The following is a 22,377-nucleotide window of genomic DNA, read 5'->3' as shown; positions in this document are numbered from 1 at the left end:
CAGATGAAGTCTGCTAGAGCACTACCTCTGAGTTGGCAAGAGGCCATTTTGGATAACACACTTCAGCTCTGTTGGAAATCTGCTCCAAACAAAACCATGCTGTCAGCACTGTGTACCCCCTGTTTTACCTAAAATGTCAATGTGTCAGGAAGAGGGAATCCACAGCCCCTGCTGAATGGTTCCCACAGTGTAAGATATATGTAGCACTAGATCCTTGGATACCTTCTGTGGCATTCCAGAGCAGTGGGGCCAGGGTGTGGGTTCCTCCAGCTCCTCCTGCCCCTCAATAACCCACAGCATGAAGAATGGAGCACAAACCTCATGAGTTCTGCCTGTGTCAGGGAGCCAAGGGAATGAAAGTGACACCTCTCACTGGATGTTTCCAGCTTTGTTAGAAAAGTAGAGCAAGACCTTCTCTGGCGGGGAGTGGGTGGTGAGAAGAGGAGAGAAAGGACAAATTTACCTGCATATTGAGCAGGGGGAGGTGCCTTTTGGTAGTGCTAAATGAGGCTGTTGAACTCCATTGCAAATCGACTGAGAGCACTACAGCCCTCCTTGCCCTTGCTTAGTTTCTGGTCTGCAGTGATGTAGATCTTGGCTTCCTAATTCCATGTGGAAATTAAATCTAAAAGATGTTCTGCAACACCTAGTGCAGGCTCAATTATTTTTTTTCCCATTTAGACCTGAGCACCTCCAGAAATACTCAATGTTTAGTGAGATTGAGAGATATTGTAAGGTATACACCCTCAACTATGATATGTAAGCATCATTAATTAACCTAATAGCAGAGGCAGCATTTTTAACAAGGTTCTGTTTTGTACCTTCAAAATGTGGCTTATAGCTTATTAGCTTTAGAAGTTTATTACTCTAATACCTTTAAAGTTTATTATTTTTTTTTCTCCTCTGCCGTTTTCTCTAATAATAATGCTTTATTTCATTTGTATGTTTTGAAGGTGACAACTTAATACACTTAACTGTATGTAACATATTCTTTTCCCAAAGTGAAGACCATTTTATTTAGGAAACCAAGGGTAAGCTAACAACTGTAGGTATCAGTAAACTCATGTTTATTCATAGACAGCTACTGTAGGCTATTAAAACTTTTTGGCGCAAAACTGACTAAAAAATTACTGAAAATTTAGCATCCCTCCCACTCCCCACAGAGTTATCAGGTCCTTATGTTGCAGCTGAAATGAGAGACTGAAACATCAGGTTTTTCTAGCAGCATGGAAGAGGGGGAGGTATGGGGAGACAGGAAGACATTTAGACTGAAAAGATTCCACAGACAACTTTTTTTTTTTTTTTTTCTGAAATACTGTATTTACACAAAATTGAAGAGAATACAAATACTTTACTAAGAAGACAAAACCATTATAGTACATTCAATTTAAACACAGGCAGAACTATAGATGCAAAGCACAGAGGCCTAAGGTATTTGCATGGGGAAAATAAAAAAAAAATAAAGAGCATCATAAAGGCCCCAAAGCAGGAGGTAAGAGAACACTGTATTTGTTAGGCAGCATCATCTTTCCTTGACTTCAGTGGGATTGAACAAGACACTCTCTTTCCTCACTGTGGATGGTGGGAAAAACCCTCTCAATGTGCTGACAGCTCAACACTGATTTTGCAAAACAGTTGAGTGTGTACTTAATTTTCAGCCTAGAAATAGAACTGTTAGCTTCAAAGAAAATTGTATTTGTGCTAATCACATGCTTATATGCTTAGTTTGACCAGAAATAGCCTTTTCAATGCTTTATAGGGTCAAGTGCATTGTTACATAAAAATAAGAGTACTTTACTGTCATCTTTCTTTTTTATTTTTCTTAAAATATACTTTAGAATTGCTTTACTTTCTCCCTTATGTACTCAATTAGAAAATAGTAGTTTATTGAATGCCATAGAATTCTTAAATTTTAATAAATGTCTTACATAATCAAAGGAATATTGTTAAAAAATAATTCATACATTTTTCCAAAACCTGTTTAAATTTAAAAAGAAATAAAAGAGAAAAATACATATGATAACAAAGCAGCTTTATATTTCTGGGCATTTGGCAGCAGGTCTGTTATAATATTTCTGACATCTCTTGTTTTCAGTTAAAATCACCAGATTAATTGATCATTATTAAAGAAAAGATTGTACAGTATTATGACAATCCACCATATATAGCCAATGCATGAAATACTTTACACATTATATATCCCTTAAAAAGAATTAATGTATTTTAGCCTTTCCTTTGAAAACAGATAACTTCTGAAGTAATATATCTTAAACACAATGGTATCTGTCACTTCTACTGATGTTTTTATTTTGAATAAAAAGCTTGCTTGAATAGGAGTATTAGCTCAGTGGTGAAACTACAGTGCTATTTAACTAAATTCCGTACATGTCTTCGTTACTGTTGCTGCAATTATTGTAATCACATACCACTGAAGTGCTAAATATTACTCAGATATGTGGACTTTGGTTATGCTTGATAGAATACTGGCATATCAAATATATATATGTACCACTTCCTAAAGGCTATGTTACAATCATGATGCCTAGTAATAAATAAATAATAATAATAATAATAATAATAATAATAATAATAATAATAATAATAATAACAATCTCAGATTCAAAGTGCTGACTCACTTGAGGCACCAATACAATAAATCAATCAATTAAAATATCTATTTTTGATGTTCAAAACCAACAGCAGATCCTGGGCTGCCAAGTTACATGTGCAGCACAGAGGACTCTGAACCTGTCCTTCCAATGTGGGAATTCCTGTGCTCCCAGAAGACTCTGGAATGTCATGTTCGATATGGAATGCTCCAAGACATACCAAGTCTTCACACATGAAACATTAAGAGCTATCTAAGCTCCTCTAAAGCCTCAAAAGGCTCTCTCAAAACCCCTCAAGCCAACTCTGTTCACTGGGGAAAAGGCTTTGCCATGAATTGTGCTTGGCTGCAGACCAGGGAAGAGCCTTTTTATGAAAGTCCACGATGCAATGTGTCACATTAATGCAGCCTTCACACCCTGGAGACTGTCACCACTGTCAGCAGGAGAGGAGAAAGGCAGTTTTCCAGCAGCAGCAAACACCTGTCTCCTTGGAAGGGGAGTGCTTTCCTGTTGTCAGTTTGTTCTGTGCAAGCAGTAATCGTTTTCGGTGTCGAGAGAACTGTTGTACCCTGATGACGGATACAGGTCCCTCTTCAGTATCCTGTTGACGATGTTGATCAGAACTTTTTTGTACTGTTGACGTAAAAGTGAGTAAACAAACGGATCTGATGCAGCCTTACTGTAGGTGAGGCACTTGCTTATAATTCCCCAGTAGTAATTTATGGTAACAAAAGGAATGAGCTCTATCAACCTGTTAAACATTAAAGAGAAATGGAAACACTTGAGTGTTATATTCACACTGAGCCCAGTGCTCAACACATGCTTCATGAAACATTCAAGTACCATTTATTTTCTTACGGAACACAGTCCCTGCAGGAGAAGGGCCATGTACTTACTCCTCACATTCAATAGGGGCAAAGAGAACTTTCCTAGCAAGGCCACTGGGAGACAAAATCAATTCCTGCTATGGAAAGAGGGAAAAACTGTTTTCAGTGGTAATGCTTCTGTACAGAGGAGAGAAGAGAGTGCTGCAGTTTACTGCTCACTTTCTGAATTTACTGAGCTGTGCTGGTAAGTGGTCAAAATTGTGGTGACATAATTGACTACCTCTCTCCCATAGCAAGCTTAAGATAGACACATGTGACTCAGGGCACCCAGACTCAGTGACCTCAGTTTCCTGAGTAGAGCTGTCTATTGACACTTGAGATGTTTGGACAAGACCCCATTGGCATCAGGCTGCTGCTCCTGGAAGGTCCTGTGACACATCTGCCAGCCTAGGTAAAGGACTTGGATGCCATGCAGCATCTCAAATGACACCAGAAACGTGGTCTAGTTCACTGAATCCATCCCCTCAGACCAGACCAGACCAGAGAATCTTCATTACCCCACTGTGGTGAATCAACACAGATGCAAAGCAGATTCATTTTACATCACTGCAGAATGAAAAACAACCTGGCAGTATCTCAGGGAGGTCTGGCTGGCACCTGCAATCCCACGGTATGCTTAGCAGCACACCTACAACTACTTGGCCATGGAAGTTTTTGTGTGTATTTGGCTGACTTCTAGATTGGCCAAAGAAAACAAGGAGACAACACTTTTATCATCATTATATGACCAGTCAGCTGTGTCCAGACCTGTGTCTCCTGGTCTGTGCTTCACAGATGATTAGTGGCCTCAGCACCTCAGCTGAGAGGGATGCATTAATCATGGGGGCAGAAACTACAACTAAGTTAAACATTTTTTCCACAGAAGTGAGGACAATCCTTCAGACCATTCCAGCAAATGTCTCACCCAGCACATCTGCAAATCCTCCAGGATGGTGGAAAGAACAGGGTGAGGGACTTTTATTTTGTGTATATCTTTTGTAGAACCTTTTGCAGGAGCAAGAGTATTCTACTTTGCTCTATTCATCCCAGAAGAAAACAAAATGTTCTGGGAGATAAAATAGCCTTTTTCTGTACTCTAAGAAATCACTGTTTGAAGATGTAAGATGAGAAGCTTTCTCAAGGCTTGAAGAACCTTCTGTCCTCTTTCCAAAATGCAGAGCTCCTGACTTTCAGGGCGTTGACTTTTGAAGCTGTTCCAGTCCCTCCTCATAGAAAAGTTGACTTATCATCATTTGGACTGAACATTGCTACAAGTGACAGGAAAATTCCTTATTTATATGTCTAAGAGTAAAATCATTATTATGTCAAGTGCATTTAAAAAAACAGATGACTTCTATTTGAAGTTGCTCAGAAAAAGTTCCAGTGAATTCAAAATAAGTAGAATAGGAAGATACAAAATATGAGAAAAAAATGTACAAGAAATGACACTTGCTACTTGATTGCTTAAGTTTATCCCATCCTGCATATCATCCTAATACAAGAAATACATAATTGATATTTATAAAATTGATGTTTTTATAAAGACACTAAATAAGAAGAGTAAGATATCTTTCAGTCTTGAAAATAAATGTATTGCTGTGTTCCCATTTATGCATTATGGATCCTAACTTAATTGCACTGAAGCCAACAGAAGAAAAATTACACAGATTTTAATAAGATAAAGGATCTGGACAAAACTAGTCAGAAATACCCATCTGAGTGCATCTTAGTATGATTTTCATGTTTTCAGTGCTGTTACAAAAGAGATTAAATTCATCTGTCGTCTCTTAGTGAACAGACGAATATATTGCTAATGAGCTTAATCTCATTCAAATTTCTGAAGTGAGGAGCAAATACTGAGCTCACAATGCAACCTGAGTCACCAGGCCAAGAGCAAGACAACAGTGAGGATGGCTTTTACATTGCCTCTCCAGAGAACGCTTCAGTGCCACCCCCTAAAAAAGCAGAATGAGAGAAGAACAGAGAATCAGGCATGGCAGCAAGTCCTCCAATCTCACCTCCATCACCACCTTTCATAAAGTGCTGTCTTGGCACACTCTTCTCTTTGAGACAAGAAGCCTTTTAGGATATCCTGCCCAAATACTTCCCATTCTGCTGTCACTGAACCAGCTCAGTCCCTGTGACAGCTGTACCTTGACACACATTTCCATAAACCAGCCCTCAGCCTTCTCTCTAGTGATTCAGTGGGTACCAGTTTGTCACACAGAAAATGCACCATCTCACATTTGCCAAATGCAAGGTCTGAAGAAGGAAGTAACTTTTATTGTAGAAGTTTATGAGAAATACCTACACCCTGAAAAATGTGGCCACATTTGGAATTTGCTGAGCTTCATAATGTTCAGATGGAAAGAAGATGGCAAAATCCACTTTGCTCAACATAATTACATCCTGATTATGGCAAAAGTGAATAGAACATGACTCAAAATGTACTGAACAATGATAAACTGACCTTTTAACTATGTGATGTAATGTTAATATTTGTAATAATCCTTTCAACTGCAGAAAAAAAGATGTAGTTATCCAGGCAATCAGGAAGGAATACTTTTCAACATGTAAATGGGAACTGAAATAAATGTAACTTCAAAAATGTTAAAAATATTGTCTGTTTAGTGCACTGGCCTTAACCTGTCCCCTACTCCTCTCAGAAAAGGGCAGTGGCTCTGTATGTGTGTGACTGTAACGCAGAGCACTAAAGCTGGACAGCTTCTGTGAGCTGGTGTGGCTGCAGACACTGGCAGCTTGGTAACAACCTTGAAGAAGCCCTCTCCAGGGGGTTTTGCACAATAGTACATGTCCCTCAACACCAGTCAGCACTCTTCAAGGCTGTCTGCAACACACTGGGAAAGTGGGAAATATATTTTAAAATCACTTGTGAAAGATGTAGCCCATTTCAGTTTAGAGATGAAAGTTTGAATGCTGGAATGCTGCAATTCTGTGTAGTTACACTGACTTCCAGCTCACTGGTTTACACAAGATTTAAAAATAATAATAATCATCTATTGTATGAAGACTACACAAATAGATAACAATGATGCATGGACACTTCAAAACGTGCAAACCACCAGGATAGATGCTTATAACTCTGCCCTGTTGAGGAACACAGTGTTTTCTATACATTTAAGGAGTCTAATTATTGCTTTTCCTGGGAGATAACTTTTACACCTCATCACAAGTCTGTGCTGCACCATTAGCAATATATTAACAGGCGTTAATGTTTCCAGACTGAAATCTTATCTGACAAATTATCAGGCTGGACAAATTTAAATTATATCAACTCTGCTTCCAACAGCAGCAAGCTTGGCCTTATGCCTAAAAAAAAAAAAAAAAAAAAAAAACCCACCAAAAAACCCACAACAAAACCAAAAACAAAACCAAAAAAACTAAGCTAATCAGGAAAGTCTGTCTGTTTTCCTCTCTGTTGTGAGGGTTGTGCTAATAATGAAGGGTGGCAAGACTTTCAAACTGCTTTTATCTGCCTCTGGCATGTAATTAATTCCCGGCACTTGTCCTAAAAGCACCTTGCAGAGGTGCCCGGACCTGGCTGCGATGAGGGAAGGAGAGCCAGGTCCTGCCGGGGCTGTCCCCTAGGACTGGGTGTGCGGACAGAAGCGGCATGTTTGTGTGTGTGCTTGTGTCCTCTGGTCCTCAAGACCGGTCCCAGGGGTCCGTTTGCCTCTGGCCCCCCAAAATTAGCTGTAGGACCTCCGGGCACCTGGGCATCACAGGACATCCTGACCCCGCCAAGTCTCCCACCCTACAGGGGATACTAACCTGGTGATAATGTAAGGACCAAAACAGATCACGAACGACCCTATAAAAATACTGATTTTCTTGGTAGCCCGCTGCCTCCTCCTTTTCTGCTCGTTCAGACAGCGCTGCTTCACACTACGGAGGGAAAAGAGCAGTAAGGGTGTTAAGGCAAGAAGGGAGGAGGTGAGACTTGAGCGCAAGGAAGAGGGGAAGAACCCTCTCCACGCCCGAAAATCCCTGCGCCCGGGAAGGGAAGGGAGAGGAAGGCAGCCCCGAGGGGAGGAGAGCAGCCCGGTCCGGGAGAAGAGCAGCCCCGAGGGGAGGAAGGCAGCCCCGAGGGGAGGAGGGCAGCCCCGAGGGGAGGAAGGCAGCCCCGAGGGGAGGAGGGCAGGCCTCCGGGGGAGAGGAAGGCACTCCTCTCGGGGAGAGGAGGGCAGCCCGGAGGGAGGGAGGATAGCCCCAGCCCCGCCGAGCCCCGGGACGATCGCACTCTACAAAGCCGTGCCTCCCGCTTGAAGGGAGCTCAGGCAAGTGGCACAACCCGGAGAGCCCGATTAGCATTCAAACAGAGAAGGCTACAAATGCACAAGTCACCGTTCCTGGCACTGTAAGCAGCGTCTGAAGCTAGAGGCAGGAGCGCTCGCCATGCGGCCGGGGCAGGCAGGAAAAGGTGCTGGGGAGGAGGGATATCGCTTCTGCCCGGGGTGACTACCGCGAGTGACCGGGGGCTGTGAGTCCGAGCGCGCACGATTACCTGGGGTGGATATCCACCAGCAAAACCAGAGTCTGCATGGTAATAATGTCTATCCGCTTGCAGTGGAACCGGGCAACTTTCAACACCTTTAAATAGGTGAAACACAAGATCACCAGAGACAGCATGAAACTGGTGGAGTGAAAGACAATGGTGAACACTGTAAACCTTCTCCTCTCAGTCTCTTCCTTCAGGTGTAAGGTGCAAGAGGCGTAAACGCTGTTGTAATCTACCCATGAGTAAAACAAGGATACCAAGGGGAATGTGAGGGAGTGGAGCCACGAGTAGCCCATCAGTATCACAGCGTCCTTATACCGCATCTTGCTGGTGTAGCTTAGCGGGAACACCACGGCAATCCATTTGTCGATGCTGAGCGCTGCCATGCTCAGCATTGTGTTGGAAGTCAGGAAAGTTTCCAGGAAACCCACCGCCTTGCAGACGCAGCCCCCGAGGGGTTGCTGGTTCCTCAGGATGCCCAGCAGGGTAAAAGGCATGTTCAGAACGGTGAGAAGCAGGTTGCAGAAGGATAAGTTCACCAGGAAAACCCCGGCGACCTGCTTGCGGATCTCCGTACTGTAGACGAAGCATAGCAGCACCAGGAGGTTGGAGAGCAGAGAGACAACCAGCACCAGCACGAGGAGCAGCGCCAGCAGCACGCCTGCCAAGTCCATCTCTCAGCGGGTCGCCTGGAGCGGGCGAGGGCAGGAGGAAGGGGGCACCCGCGCCGGCACCGCAGCCTCGCCTGCCGCCCACCGCGGCCGCCCGCGCATGGTGCCGGCGGCGGGGCAGGGGCCGGGGGCAGCGCCGGGGGCAGCGGGGCGCAGCGAGAAGGGCAGGGGCGGGCAGCGGAGGCGAAGGTGCGGAGAGAGGGGAGAGGGGAGCGCGACTGGAGCAGAGAGGGGAGGACAGGGACCGCGGGGCAGGGACTCTCTGCCAGCAGAGTCAGGCAGCGGGGGGGAGCGGGGACAGGGGGAGCGTGAACGGAGCCGAGGGTGGGTCTCCGGGGCACGCAGCGACCGGATCGGGAGATAGGGGGAGATGGGGGTGCCCGAGAATCGAAGCTGGAGATAGGGGGCCCGAGGCGCCCGGAGCCGGGAGGAGCGGGGCCGGCGAGCGGGGCCGGCGGCGCGGTGCTGCCCGGCGCTGTCCGCGGTGCTGAAGCGGCGCTGCCCGACGGCCGCCCCGCGCCGCCTCAAGCCGCCGAGCGCGGCCCCCCCTGCGCCCGAGCCCGCGCGCCCTCCATGCCCCGCCGCGGCTCCGCTCCGCCGGGCGCACGGCCTCCGCAGGCTCTGAGCATCTTCCCCCGCTGCCCAGCCCCTCAAATACTCCAGCCGCGGAGCCTCCCGCAGCGACTCATGCGCAGACGAGCGGCTGCGAGGCACAGGCTCAGCCAGGGATCGCGCCGTAGGGCTGATCCACTCCCGGATCGCAGGCGAGAGCAGCAGGAAGCCCAACTTTCCGCTAGTGTGCAGCTCAGGAAGGATCAGACCTAGAGATGAGTTACAGGGATGAGTCTGATCCCTGTGCTGTGCTCAGGCGCACTCTGAGTGCACCAGCTGTATCTGGCGCTCCTGAAACCTGTTCAAAATCTGGCATCTGTGCCCCTTGGCAGGCTTTCCCCCTTCCATCTGAGGGATTGCTTGCCCTTTTCCCCCTACAGTGCTTGGTGTGATTGCCCTCTGGGTATTCACACCGGCATGCTGCTGGCCAGCGAGGGATGTTTCTCGACTCCACTTTGGGCGCTTGGACTCACCAGCTGGTTGAACAAGTACCCACATTAGGGTGATGCTGGCACACTCTGTGCAAAACTAAAGTCTCTCTCTTTACCATTTTCCAGTCACACTGATAACATGGTAGTGTAGTTGTCAGAAAGGTTTTCTCTGTTATCACATTCTGGCAAAAGCTGAAAAGACAGGCAAGAAAGAGAACAGGAGTTCCCCCCTGCAGCTGTCAGAAATATAGATCACGTGGCTAATTCCCAAATGTAATGAATCTTTATTTTAGATTAAAAAAAAAAAAAAAAGAAAAAAAAAAGAAAAAAAAGAGAGAAAAGAGACTAAGTTTTGGTGCATCAAAATACTGGTACAGAAAAAAGCTGCCATGTCTTATCACTGTCACATTTTACAGTTGATCGCCAGAACTGACAAGAAGAAACTTGTCCTACTATCCAAAATTACTGTTAATATCCTAAGGAAATGCTTTATTGTATATATTGTCCCTTTAGTGCAGCCTTGTCACGCAAGTGTGACCACTGTGTGAATAACTACATAAAACTGCTTGAAAGAGCCTGAAGGCAATGTAGGTTTTGTTGAGCTTTTTTCCCCCAAGAGTAGTTAAAGTTTTGGATCAGGCCCTAATTGAAAAGCTTGCTATGGTAAATTATATGTCTTAAGGAAAGAGCAAAGCAACAAGACATGAGATGTGTTATTTGGAAGTGAACCAGTACAGTACTAATCCTGAGCATGGAAAGAAAATGAATGTTTTCTTTGATCAGAGAGCTGCCATTTCCAAAGTTAAAAAAGTACAGATACATTTGACAGGGCTTATGCTTGATGAACAAAAATCCAATATATATATCTGTGTAAGCATTTGAGGGAAAAGAAATCTATAAAACATGACAGTACCAGTTTTCTCAGAATTCAGTTGTTGCATTTCTATCATCAGAGAGCCAACACTGGGAAGGGTTGGGAAGAAATGAACCATCATGGGAGAACCTGGCTGTATCCTTATAGAGCAAAGGTTCTGCAATTACTCCCTCTCCCATAGCAGCAACTATTACAGTTCCTACTAGTCAGAACCCATATATGACCTACCTCTCATTTAACAGTATCACAAGGTTATGGGGCTTTTACATTACCCAGCTGGGAATGGAGGCTGTCTGAGTAGTGGTGTCACTGTTGGGGCTATTTTATATAATCACAGAGACAACCTAGATGTGCTGTTCCCTTACTGGGATAGCTACCTGAGAAGCTGTTTCCTCTTGGATGCAGACAGAGGACAACTTCTGTCTCTTCCTTTCTCTCTCTCTTCTACACATACATGCATACATAATTTCTCCCATATGGCCTTTTCAAATGAAGAACAAATTGTTTCTCAAAACTGATGCAGAAAGAAAGAATACAGTGAAATAGGACAAGAAAATAAAAAGGTGGCAAAAAATGGGAGAAAAATTGTTTTGATTTTTTCAGCTGTGCAGTGAGTTTTATAGTACCTTCCAATAATATTCTGGGCTCAAAGAACCCAGTAGAGATCACTTTGTTGGATTTCTTCTTTTGCTTTCAGTGGAACTTTGTTAATGTGATGAGTTAAACGTGCACATAACTTCCTGTAGGATGTGAATCCTCTGCTGACACTTTCCCATTTACAGGCAGCAACCCTGTAACACCTCATGCCAGACACCTTTCAGTCTTACTTGCAGCTTATGAGGCTGGAAACAGTCACTGAAGGCTCAGACTTGCTGTGGTGGGCTTGCAAATGTGGGCAGTGCCTCCTTAGCCCCTGGAAACACATACACTCCTGCTACCTTTTCACATATAAACAGACATATGCTTATATAATTTCAAATGCTCACAGCAACCATATTAAACACATGTATTTTCCCGATCAAGATCTTACAGTATTTATCAAGGATGCTGTTTTGGTGGAAACTAGGGACTGTAGAGACTGCTGCAGTTCGATTAAGAAAAGGAAAAATAAAGATGTTCTTGTCAATAATTATCCCTTAATAAACATAGTCCATTTAGTTAACACAGATTAGTCAAGTACTTGAGACTTTTATTCTAACAGCTGCATCATTCATTAAATCTACACATTCATCTGTTCTAAATATTGACCACAACTTATTTGATTTAATGGTGAATGGACTGTATTTGTTGGAAAATGGGGTAAGAATCAAATTCCTTTTTTAGTTTCACTCCAGGAGAGATGTGTCATGCAAATTTCAGTGTACATCAGAACTGCACATAATTCAGTTCTAATCAATGTATTCTGCAAAGGCTAGGAACACATTTAATTTGGTTCTAATTTTAAGAAAGCACCATGAAAGAAGGAAACCTCAAACAAATTATATCAATTAATTTGAAAGTACAGAGAAAAGCAACCCTTTTTCCCTGATTCTCTTATGACAGGTGAAGAGAGGGAAATTAAATTATATTAACCAACATGGGGGGAAATGGAATGACTCATGGAACTGATGTTATGAGAAAAGCTTTCCACTTCTAGGGCACTTGCTAAAAAGTGACCCATTTCAAAAGTGAGTAAGACTGGTTAATACCCACGAGATTTATCAATATGTCCTGTAAATAGATCTGGTACTGGTAGATCCTGACAAGCACAGAGAAATATCTTCTCACTTCCACAATGACTGCAGGTGTGTTATTGTTTTCACATTACATCCAGCTAATGAAGCTTTAGTGAAGTCAGAGTCCATCAAGTCTCAGCAACAACTTTTTTGTTATTATTCTGTTGTTCTTTTTTCCCCCCTTTTTCTTTTCAGAGGCCTATTTTATTAGGATTTGAACTATAGAGTCTTTGAGCAAGCAGAGCTACTACACAAATATAGATTTTATTCTTTCTGGAACAATGAGACAAATAAGCAAGCAGATAGTAGTATTGTGACAAGTGACATCCTGTTAGTCCCTAAAGAAAAGATTTGAAGCCTGACCCATCAGTCTAATGCAGTTCTGAAAGACTGCTCCTGTGGCAGAATTCCAGTAGGCACATTTACCACCTATGGAATATCTTTGTCCTAAAGATCTTCCTAAAATGGAACAAAGAAAAACTCCACGTGTGTGAAGCCCACACATTCCTTCACTAAGCCTCTACTTTTCAGGGAAAAATTTTGGAGCAGAAATATGAAGCTCAGCCATGCCACAGTTCTGCAGACTGAAATTGCTTCAAAATTGCCTAAGTACTATAATGAGGAATCTCAAATTTCAACAGATAATCTTGTAACTGTATCAAAAGTCGACACTCACAAAAATCTTTTGAGTCGTATTTCTGTTTATGCAAACTAGATATATTCCTACAGTCTCCAAAAATTGATATCAAAGTTATTCCATAAGACAATATTTTATTTTGAAAGATGGAGGGCAACAGAGCTGGTGAAGGGCCTGGAGCACAAATCTTATGAGTGGCTGGGGGAGCTGGAGTTGTTTGGCCTGGGAAAATGAGACACATGGAGAACCTTATCAGTCTCTGCAACTACCTAAAAAGAAGTTGTAGACAGGTGGGGGTCAGTCACTTCTGCCAGGTAACAAGTGACAGGATGAGAGGAAATGGCGTCAAATTGTACCAGGTGAGGTTTAGATTGGCAGTAGGAATAATTTCTTCACCAAAAGGGTTGTCAAGCATTGAAATGGGCTGCCCAGGGAAAGGTTGACACATCATCCCTGGAGCTATTTAAAAGATGTCTAAATAACTTTTAAATGTAGGTGTGGCACTGAGGGATGTGGTTAAGTGGGGACTTGGCAGTCCCGGGTTAACAGCTGTACTCAATGATCCTGAGGGTCGTTTCCAACCTAAGGGATTCTATGATTCTATTCTTGACATTCTTCATGGAAATGGAAGTGCACAAGTACTGGAAGATGACAGGAAAACAAAAAAAACATTCACAGAAACTCAGCCAGTTTCAGTTGACATACAATTCTAAAAATAGTTATGTATGGATGTGTCAATGCTTTCTCTTTCTCCCACCAATTTGTTTTGCTTTTTTTCCTCTTCCACAATGCAAGGCAGCATGTAGAAGCAGAACTCTGGATTGCAAAATTTGGCTTTGGAATCAAGCTGGTTGGTTTGTTTATTTGTTTGTGTTTTTTTTTTTTCCTAGAGTGCAATGCAAAAATGTGAAGGCAAAAATATGCTATTCTACTAAGCAGCAAAATATATTGATTTCAATGAAGTTTGTGTCAGGAGGTAAACAAACACTAACTAGCTTTTACACCCAGAAGCTTTATAACTATAATGCAAGTCTGAAATATTAATGGAGGAATACTGTTGCCTCAAGCAAGTGGAACAGGCACTTGAATCTCTGCCTTTCATAACTCAGGGACAAGTTCTTCAAAATATCCAAAATATGTCTGTTCTTTCCCCAGACTGGCTCTGCAACAGAGTTACTCCTGATTTAATTAAATATTCAGGACTTGGGCTATAACCAGAATTTTATATTTTGTGAAGGTAGAATTCTTCTGCATTCTCCAGAAAAAATAGAATGGTGAGTGGAATCATATTGACTGTAAGAGCACATATAGTCACTTACCATTTTCATGTGTTTTATCTCTTTTTAAGGATTTGGTTATCCATATATTTTTAACCTGACCGGAATAAAGATTAAAGCCCTTTTTTTTTTTTTTAAATTATTTTTCAGTGCCTCACAAACACAGTAGTTCTTACTAAAAATGCTGTACTACACCAGATTGTTATAAACTTATCAAAGCTGCAGGCATGGGGATAAAATTCCCAGGAGTCTTTTACTGGCATTTTCAACAAATATGACAATGTTTAGCACTTTCAGGGGCCAGAAAGCATTAAATGGCATTTTTCAGAAACTGCTGAGGTAATTTATTTAGTGTTGTGGTGAAGTTTCAGGAGCCAACACATGAAAAAAACCGGCATGAGTTCTTTTGCTGTACTATTGAAATTCTCTTTTTCCTGTCTTGTTCAAAATTTCTCCCACATCTTACAAAGATGGTTTGATTCTGTTTTCCCTGAGTCAGTGCAAATCCAGGATAAGTCTCTTAAAGCTACTGGGAAACCAATGCAGTGGAAATGAAAGCAATCAAACATAAGACTGTAAAACAGAATGAAGCTTCTAGGATGAGGCCATTTTGATTATAGTTATTTATTATAGAGCACTCCAAGCAAGCACATCAAGAAAAAATTAACCCCACCTTGTGCAGTGGAAGGGCTGATCTGCCAGGGACCTGTGCTGAGGGACAGAAAGCTGATCTGCTCAGGGACAGAAGGACAGAAAGCCCTTTAGATGGATGTAGAGGAAGCAGCACAAGCACACAGAGGAGAGCTCTGCCCTAAGCTGTTTGCTCAGGAGCAGTTTAAGCAGATGCTGGATCAAAAGGACAGAAAAAGCTGGGCTGGACAAGTCACCTCGGTTTGAACTCACACGTGACTGGAGTGGCTGCAGCAATGCAGGACAATATTCTCTGCCATTATGGCACTATGCTCTGGGCTCTGAAAGTCCCCTCCTGCAGGATAGGCATAACTTATCTGCTCATGGGCATGCAGCAGACCAGTGCTCACAATTCAGGGTAACAGCTCTGTGTTGTTCACCCTGCCCCAGCCATTTAACCTTCACACATTAATCTTTCTGCATCAGGATCTTGCTCGAATCCCTTGGTTTGCCTTTCCTCAGCCCCTCACTGCAGAGATGTTTCTTCACACCCTCACTAACAGGTACAGTTCCTTTTGGTGAAGGTAGCCAATGAGAACCATCTGCCTTGAGGAATAAATAGCCAAGATATTTTCTACAGCAATATCTAGGCACTGTCCTTCCATCACACCCATCCTTTTCCTCTGCCTACCCACCCATCCACCCACCCCCACATCCATCCGCAGGAACATGTTTTTGCAGAAAATACTCTGGCTCAGAGGCAACTCCACTCTAAGAAATGGAATTGGCAGGTAATAAATAGGCCTGCACTATGTTTCTTTCATAGAAACACTCAGGGGCTAAGGCTTTTAAATGTGAACACAGGTTATTATGAGTGCACAGCTATCTTGGAGCCTCTATTATCACACACCTTTCACTGTGTGTTTCACTGAGTGTATTAAAAAAAAAAAATTAACACCAAAAAGCCCCTCTTTAGTAGGGTAAAGAAAGAAAATCAAGAAACTGCCAGGACAAAATTGACATTGTATAATGCAAACTCCATGCACTGGCATAGCAGGGGTTCCCAGAGCAAGTGAGTTGCTTAGGAACAATAATAACACAGAGCCCCCAGTCATCCCCTCCAAATATGCAAGAGAGGCCTAGTCCCCCTCCAGAAGCAGAGAAGAGAAATATTTATACCCTCCCTGGAGACTCACTCTCATCCTTACCTGGGATGGGCTTTCATCTGTTGGACACAGGACAAGTTATTCCCCAGTCCTGCCAGAAACCCCTCCACAAACAAATGCTATCAGAGTCAGTAAGATCTTCAGAAATTCACAGGACACCTCCTGCAAGCACCACCTGTGGGGCAGGCTGCAGGAAGGTGTGACAGAGGAACCTTGCTCTGATCTGGGTCTGTGGTGGCAGAGGCTGAGGGACCCCTGGGCTGGACTTCTGCCACACTGGGGTTTTTTCTTGCCACATTTTTCTTTTGCGTGCTGCTGCCCCAATCCTTGGTCTCATGGAGGAAGATGGGAAGGAAGGTCTTTCACAGAGAGATGGAGAAGAAATGCCATGAGCTCCTCCTCACACAAGGGCTCTGGGGGATGACCTGCAGCTCTGTTGTATCTCACTGCTCACAAGTACCCCAACTCTTACCCTGTGAGCCCAGTGGTAATCAATTACTCTCAAAACAGCATTTTTTCCTCCTTCTGCTGATGAGGTCCCTCAAGTTTTGTAGCCTCTGCAATTTCTTTGGAGACGTGTTCAAATGAATAATTTATTCTGAATTCTGGGCTGTTTTTTGTTTTAGTTTTGGGTTGTTTTTTGTTTTTTGTTTTTTTTTTTTTTTTTGTTTTTTTTTTTTTTGTTGGTTTTTTTTTTTTGGGTTTTTTTTTTTTTTTTTTTTTTTTTTTGTGGTTTTTTTTTTTTTTTTTTTTTTGTAATTCAGTTCATTTTTGTACCTCTTAAGGTCATTTAGAATTTTGTCTCTCTCATGGATAATTGTTTTCATTAACATAGCAGTAGTCTTGGAAACAGCTAAGCAGAGCTTTGTGCCCACCTTCCAGCTTTATACAATGAGTTAAGCAAGTAAAAATATGCTGTTCTCATATGTGTTGTCATACACAGAGCTGTTCTGGGAAACTGGTGTGTAGAGCTGCAGTGAACTCTCCCTGCCACTCCAATGCACACTCAGCTTCTGGTATTTTTGACAAAGCAGTTTCAGAAAAAGGTAAAACATAATCTGAAAAATGCCTTTAATTCCCACAAAAAATGTTCCAGGATTTGAGGAAGCTCCCTTACTACTTGAGCTAATGAAGCTGCAAGTCTAAGACAGGAAATTTTTGGGTTTAATTCCTAAGTCTGCCTGAGTAATCCAGGGTAAAAATTCTGCCTTGTTTTAATATATCTGTTCCTTATGTGTTTGATATGCTAATCACTGCTAGATTTTATATTTGTTTAGTAGAGCAGCCTGTCACGGCACATTTCCATGGAATTTTTTCTCAACATTATTTAATAATCCTTGTATTTCAGCATTATATGTTGTCTCTGAAACTGTGTCCTCATTTTCATCACATTCCTTACTGTATTCCTCAAGCTAAAAAGAACTCCACCAATTTATTTTGAGAAACTTTCAGGTGCTGGGCTTTAGCTTCTCACATGAGTAGATACAAGGTAGGGATTAAAACCTAAAACAGAACCTCCAAAGTCATTGACAGAGTTGTTACATATGAAACTGAATTTCATGAGGAGTCAGTGGACTTGAGATATCTCAGTAAAGCACATTGTTCTGATATCTTTTAAAGGTAGAATTCCTCAAGTATGCTCATTCAAGCCAGAATTTCTCAATGTCTATGAAGGGATATATCTCATAAAAAGGTCCCAAGAGCAGCCATTATCTTGATTTTGTAAAATTCTCTATGTTCTTTGAAATTATGTATGTGCTATTCCTTTCCAATTATATTGTATAATTGTATTCAAAAGCAAGGTGTCTGCTAACTTTAAATAGGTTTATGCATAGCCTTAAAAGTTGTGTTGTTTTGTTTTTAATTAGATAATGTTAAAAATCAATAATCAAGGTATATTAAGAGGATTTATAGATCATCAAACCAAATAAAGGGAACAGCTGTGATGATTTCTTTTGAAATTCTTTCAGAAATAGGTATGCAATTATCTTGTTTCTACTATAGCATGAGTAAAAATTCAAACTTGATGACAAAAAAAGGGATTATGCAGGGAATCTATTTCAGGGGACTTACCACATTTGTCCTGGCTAATTTCTCTCACTGCTAACAAAGATATGGCTTATGTTTGAGCTTCAGAATTAACTTCAGCTAGGGGATGACTTATACATTTCCCCACCAGATTAAAGAGCCAGTAATCTAAATTCTGTTACTCTAAGCAGGGAGATTAAATCCACCAATTCCTAGTACTTAATTTGAGCCTTCTCCAGTTCAGCATGTCTTTAACAGGGGAAATCACAATCAAGCACAGCCTTCCAGATGCCCTCATAGGTAATACCCACCACACTGATTATGGAGCAAAATAATCTGCTATAAACTGAAGGTTTATATTAAACAATGCTTGTTTTAATCTGTGGCTGATTTCAAAGTTACCTGGAAATTCATGTTGCAGCACTTTATTCCTGAGTTCAGAGGGATCCTTCTTTACAACATAAGGTAAATTAAATGGTTCTATAAATATGGTTTTATACTGGCTGTTTTAAAGCATTCACTGCACAGTTCTTTTTATTTAGCTGACTGATCTGGACCACTGTAGGTCATAGACCACTCCTCTTCATTGTTATTTGTCCCCATTTTCTTTTTGAGATGAAGTCGGTGATCTTCTGTTATCTCCCAAATCTCTGATCAAAGTGTTAAGTATTACAGACCAAACCAAATTTTCCATGGTATTCTCTAAGAAACCTAGTAATTTGATAGTATTTCTCAACTTAAAATTGCCTTTTATGTAAATTGAATTCTACAATAACTAGCTCACAAATAAAAACTGACAACCTTATTATGGAAAAAAACAAACCAAACAAACAGCGAACAAAACTTTCATTAATGTAGTTATTGAAATCTGGCTATTTCTACATTCAGGTTCCCTAGATTATATTTTTGAATATAAGGGACAAGCAGAATATTTCTGCAGGGTATGAGGAGCAATCCTGTAGCACAAATAACAGCTGGAGCTCAAAAAACCAGTGTGCACTGATAAGACCAGCATGTCTGGGATACTCTTAGGGCAGGATGCAGACATCAGGAATCTGAGGAGCCCTTCTTGAATTTGGGGTAAGCCCAGTTGTGTTTGTTTGGATCTGATTGGATTCCTGGTGACTCCAGGTGAGAGCAGGACAAGGTGCAGACCGAGGAGGGTTTCCCCTCTCTCCCAGCCAGGTGATTGCTCCCTTTTCTCCTGCCTGCTCCGCTGGCCCTGCAGCCTCCTGGCAGAGCTCAGCCCAGCAGCTCTGCTGAAGCCTCAGTTTCCTGGTTCCCAAAGCACTCAGGGAGATTAAACTGGAGTGACTAAGCATGCACCTTACTTTTCCAAGCATTTATCAGAAAAAAAAACCAAGCCATCACTTCTGGTTAAACAGATAGTATGTAGCTTTAAGTAGCAAAACCAAAAATAACTTAATGAAAACAAAATGAAACATGTTTAAATCCAAAGTGTTAATTGTGGGAGAAGAATCTATGTTAACTGCGAAAATTAATGTCTAAGTGGTCTAGTTTGAGGGTTTTGGTGGTTTGGTTTATTTGGTTATTTGCAGTTTTTTAATCTTTCTGCAGTTTGATTGTTTTTTTTTTTTTTTTTTGTTTTTTTTTTTTTTTTTTTTTGTTTTTTTTTTTTTTTTTTTTTTTTTTTTTTGCTAGCACTTTCCTATGTCTTTGGATGGTACAAGTACAGAAAAAAAATAAGTAAAACACCAAAAAAATCAGGATTTTTTTGTATTTTTTCCTCTGAGAATGCACATATTGGGGCACACTATGAATAAACTGCAGCATCCCAGTTCTTTCATCATTGATTGCCTTTAATTACACTCAATTTATAGCATTAGTGCTGCATAGCAAGGGGTGTCCTGTTCAGAGTTCTTTTCAGCTGGCTAAGCATTAATGGATGATGATTAACAAAAAAACCCTCTATGCCTTGCCAGTCCAGGCTAAAAGCAAATTGGTAATTTGGCCAATGTGTGTGTTTGTCGTCCACATATCTGAAAAAACAAGTAGTATTAGTGGTGTTGCTATATAGATGTATGTTGCATTAATTAGTAGACCAACCCAGGCACTCTTTTTCTTGCTTTTTTTTTTTCAAATTAAATTTTAGTTCCAAAATTGCTTTACAACCATTTGGTCAAGCTGAGTGCATTGGAGGTTCATTTTTTATAAAACTCTATGTGAATATCCACATACCAACTGGTAAATGCTGTGCTCTGTCACCAGATGGTTGAGATTTGGGTGGAGGATGGGGCAGCAAACAGTCAGAAGTTAACAAATAAGGCCATAATAGATAAAGACACCTGAATTGCTGTGGCATTTCTCACTAACTTGGGTTGGAACCCACTTGGTCCATTCCTTTCACCACGGTAGAAACAGAGCATTTGCAGCCATCTACCAGAAATCAGCATCTCAGATTGCTCTAACATGTCTCCTCTCTTTTAAGTGGGAAGCAGAAGCATCCCCCACACATATCAGCAAGAGTTTACATTGCAACCTCTGCCAGCTTTAGCACAATTTTTTGATGGTAAAAGGCTGCAACCTTTGTAGCTGCTATAGAACACCCGAGATGCAGATGTAACAAGTTTTTGTGCATGGTGAAATAAGGTTACTAAGAGTGAAAATATATAGAATGTCTTCTCTTATGTCATACTACACAGCTGCCAGTTACCATCAGCAGAACCCATCTATTTATGCAATATTTTGTAAGCAACTCCTCTTACATTGAAGAGGAAATCAAATTTACCACAAGCTGAAGATTTAACATTTGGGAGTTTCAGATGAAAAATGGACATATCTTAAGGCTGTGTCAAAACAAAACTACAATGAAATGATGGTAGAATGACTCTTAATTAACGTGCTCCTTAGTCCAGGGACTGTGGTTTTGTTTGCAAAATAGATATTTTGAATTCTAAGAAAACTCTCAATATATTTATTTTTAAAATATAAAGGTTAGAAATATAAAAAAATGTTTATTTTTACTCTTGGGTTTTTCAGTGTATTTCAGTGGGCCTGTAGTGGAATAAAATGGCTATACATATTTTCAAGGAGGAAAAGATCTAGTACTCTTTAGAAAATTCTGCAGGTTTGGTTATTTCATCAGTCAAGCATAGTTCAGTTTGTTTGTTTTACTTCTCTGAATTTCCTTGGATGTGTTTGTGGTAATATGAGCACTGCAGTCCTTAGGAAGGATATAGTCACTAGGAGCTACAGGGAAGAGGCATCTCCATTACTTTCTGTACCTCTGCAATGGCAAGAGCTGGCTCAGAGCTTCACTGTTCAACCTGCTGCTCCACCACCTCACAACAGAAGAGCCATTTGATTTTTCATGTTCCATAGGAGAAAGATAATGATTTCAAACAGTAGTAGTAGAAATAATTCTGATCAGCACAGTTAGTAACTAATCTCAGAAAAAAATTAGTACATTACATCATGATTTTTTACACACATTCTGAAGTCACTGTTTCTTTTTTTTTCTTTTTTGTATCATATTGCAAGGTTTTGTATAATGCACTTCTTGATTATTGTCAATAAATCTTTACACCTTTCTAGTCTTTCTTCCCTCACTGCATTTTAAAAATTATTTCTATATTCCTTGGGCAGGTTTTCATTATTTTGTTTTGCTTTGTTTAGTTTTTTTTTTTTTTTTCCTGTCCAAATTAATCTTATTTCTAATCCCTTAGCCCTGTATTTATAATCTTTCTGGGACTTCTGATCTTTAGACTTCAAAAAGATTAATCAGCCTCTGAAGAGCTATGTATATACCTCAGTTTTTCCAGGTTGGGTCTCTCTTTCCAGTTAATATTGTTTATACTCATAATATAATGAGGTGTGGATAGCTGGAGTCCCTACAGTATATGCCACCAGACACATATCTTCAACATTGTAGAAGGAAGACTCTTTATCACTGCCACATGTTTACAATTTGCCAAGCAGTTTCCAGCCCACATGAGTATGCTGCCATCCAAACCAATCTGAATTAATTTAGCAGTAAGATTTCATGAAACACACTGCCAAATGCTTTACTGAACTCTAAATATGCCACATCCTTAATTTTCCTTTCACACATTTATATTAGAATGGTTGGTGAGGGAAATTTTCTGAGACATGCATATTTAAGCATGGAAGCCATTAACTTTTACTTACAGTTTCACTTTGATTTACAAAGGCATTTAGGGACCCAATTTCCATTGGTGTCCTATTGTGACTTGGGAATAAACATTCTTGTATCAAAAAAAGAAACTACATTTTCAGAGCAAGTTATTCTTCCTAGCCTTTCCCTATTCATTTCCTTCCCAGCTATGTTAGAAGAAGAAAATGGAATATCCAGTGGATCCTG

The 22,377-nt window shown here is 41.3% G+C and overlaps 1 protein-coding gene across 1 annotated transcript; it reads right to left on the bottom strand.

The window, feature by feature from the left end:
• Nucleotides 1-3,122: 3,122 nt before the first annotated feature.
• On the bottom strand, nucleotides 3,123-8,668 carry GPR78 (G protein-coupled receptor 78). Its single transcript, XM_041403061.1, has 3 exons — nucleotides 8,001-8,668; nucleotides 7,268-7,381; nucleotides 3,123-3,360 (listed from the first exon to the last, which is right to left on the bottom strand). The coding sequence occupies exons 1-3, from the start codon at nucleotides 8,666-8,668 to the stop codon at nucleotides 3,123-3,125; spliced, it is 1,020 nt and encodes a 339-aa protein (XP_041258995.1).
• Between the last annotated feature and the right edge of the window lie 13,709 nt (nucleotides 8,669-22,377).

This window comes from Onychostruthus taczanowskii, unplaced genomic scaffold (genome assembly GCF_017590055.1).
Source record: "Onychostruthus taczanowskii isolate IOZ18803 unplaced genomic scaffold, ASM1759005v1 scaffold2, whole genome shotgun sequence".
Lineage (NCBI taxonomy): Eukaryota > Metazoa > Chordata > Aves > Passeriformes > Passeridae > Onychostruthus > Onychostruthus taczanowskii.
This window is presented reverse-complemented; position numbering and strand designations above follow the sequence as displayed.

Bases quoted from the DNA above. Each gene is read 5' to 3' on its own strand.
- GPR78 (XM_041403061.1), bottom strand. From the start codon at position 8,668: ATGGACTTGGCAGGCGTGCTGCTGGCGCTGCTCCTCGTGCTGGTGCTG. The intron at 7,382-8,000 runs GTAATCGTGCGC...TTCCCTCCGTAG, and splicing joins CTGGTGGATATCCACCCCAG to TGTGAAGCAGCGCTGTCTGA. The intron at 3,361-7,267 runs GTTAGTATCCCC...AATGTTTAACAG, and splicing joins GGTCCTTACATTATCACCAG to GTTGATAGAGCTCATTCCTT.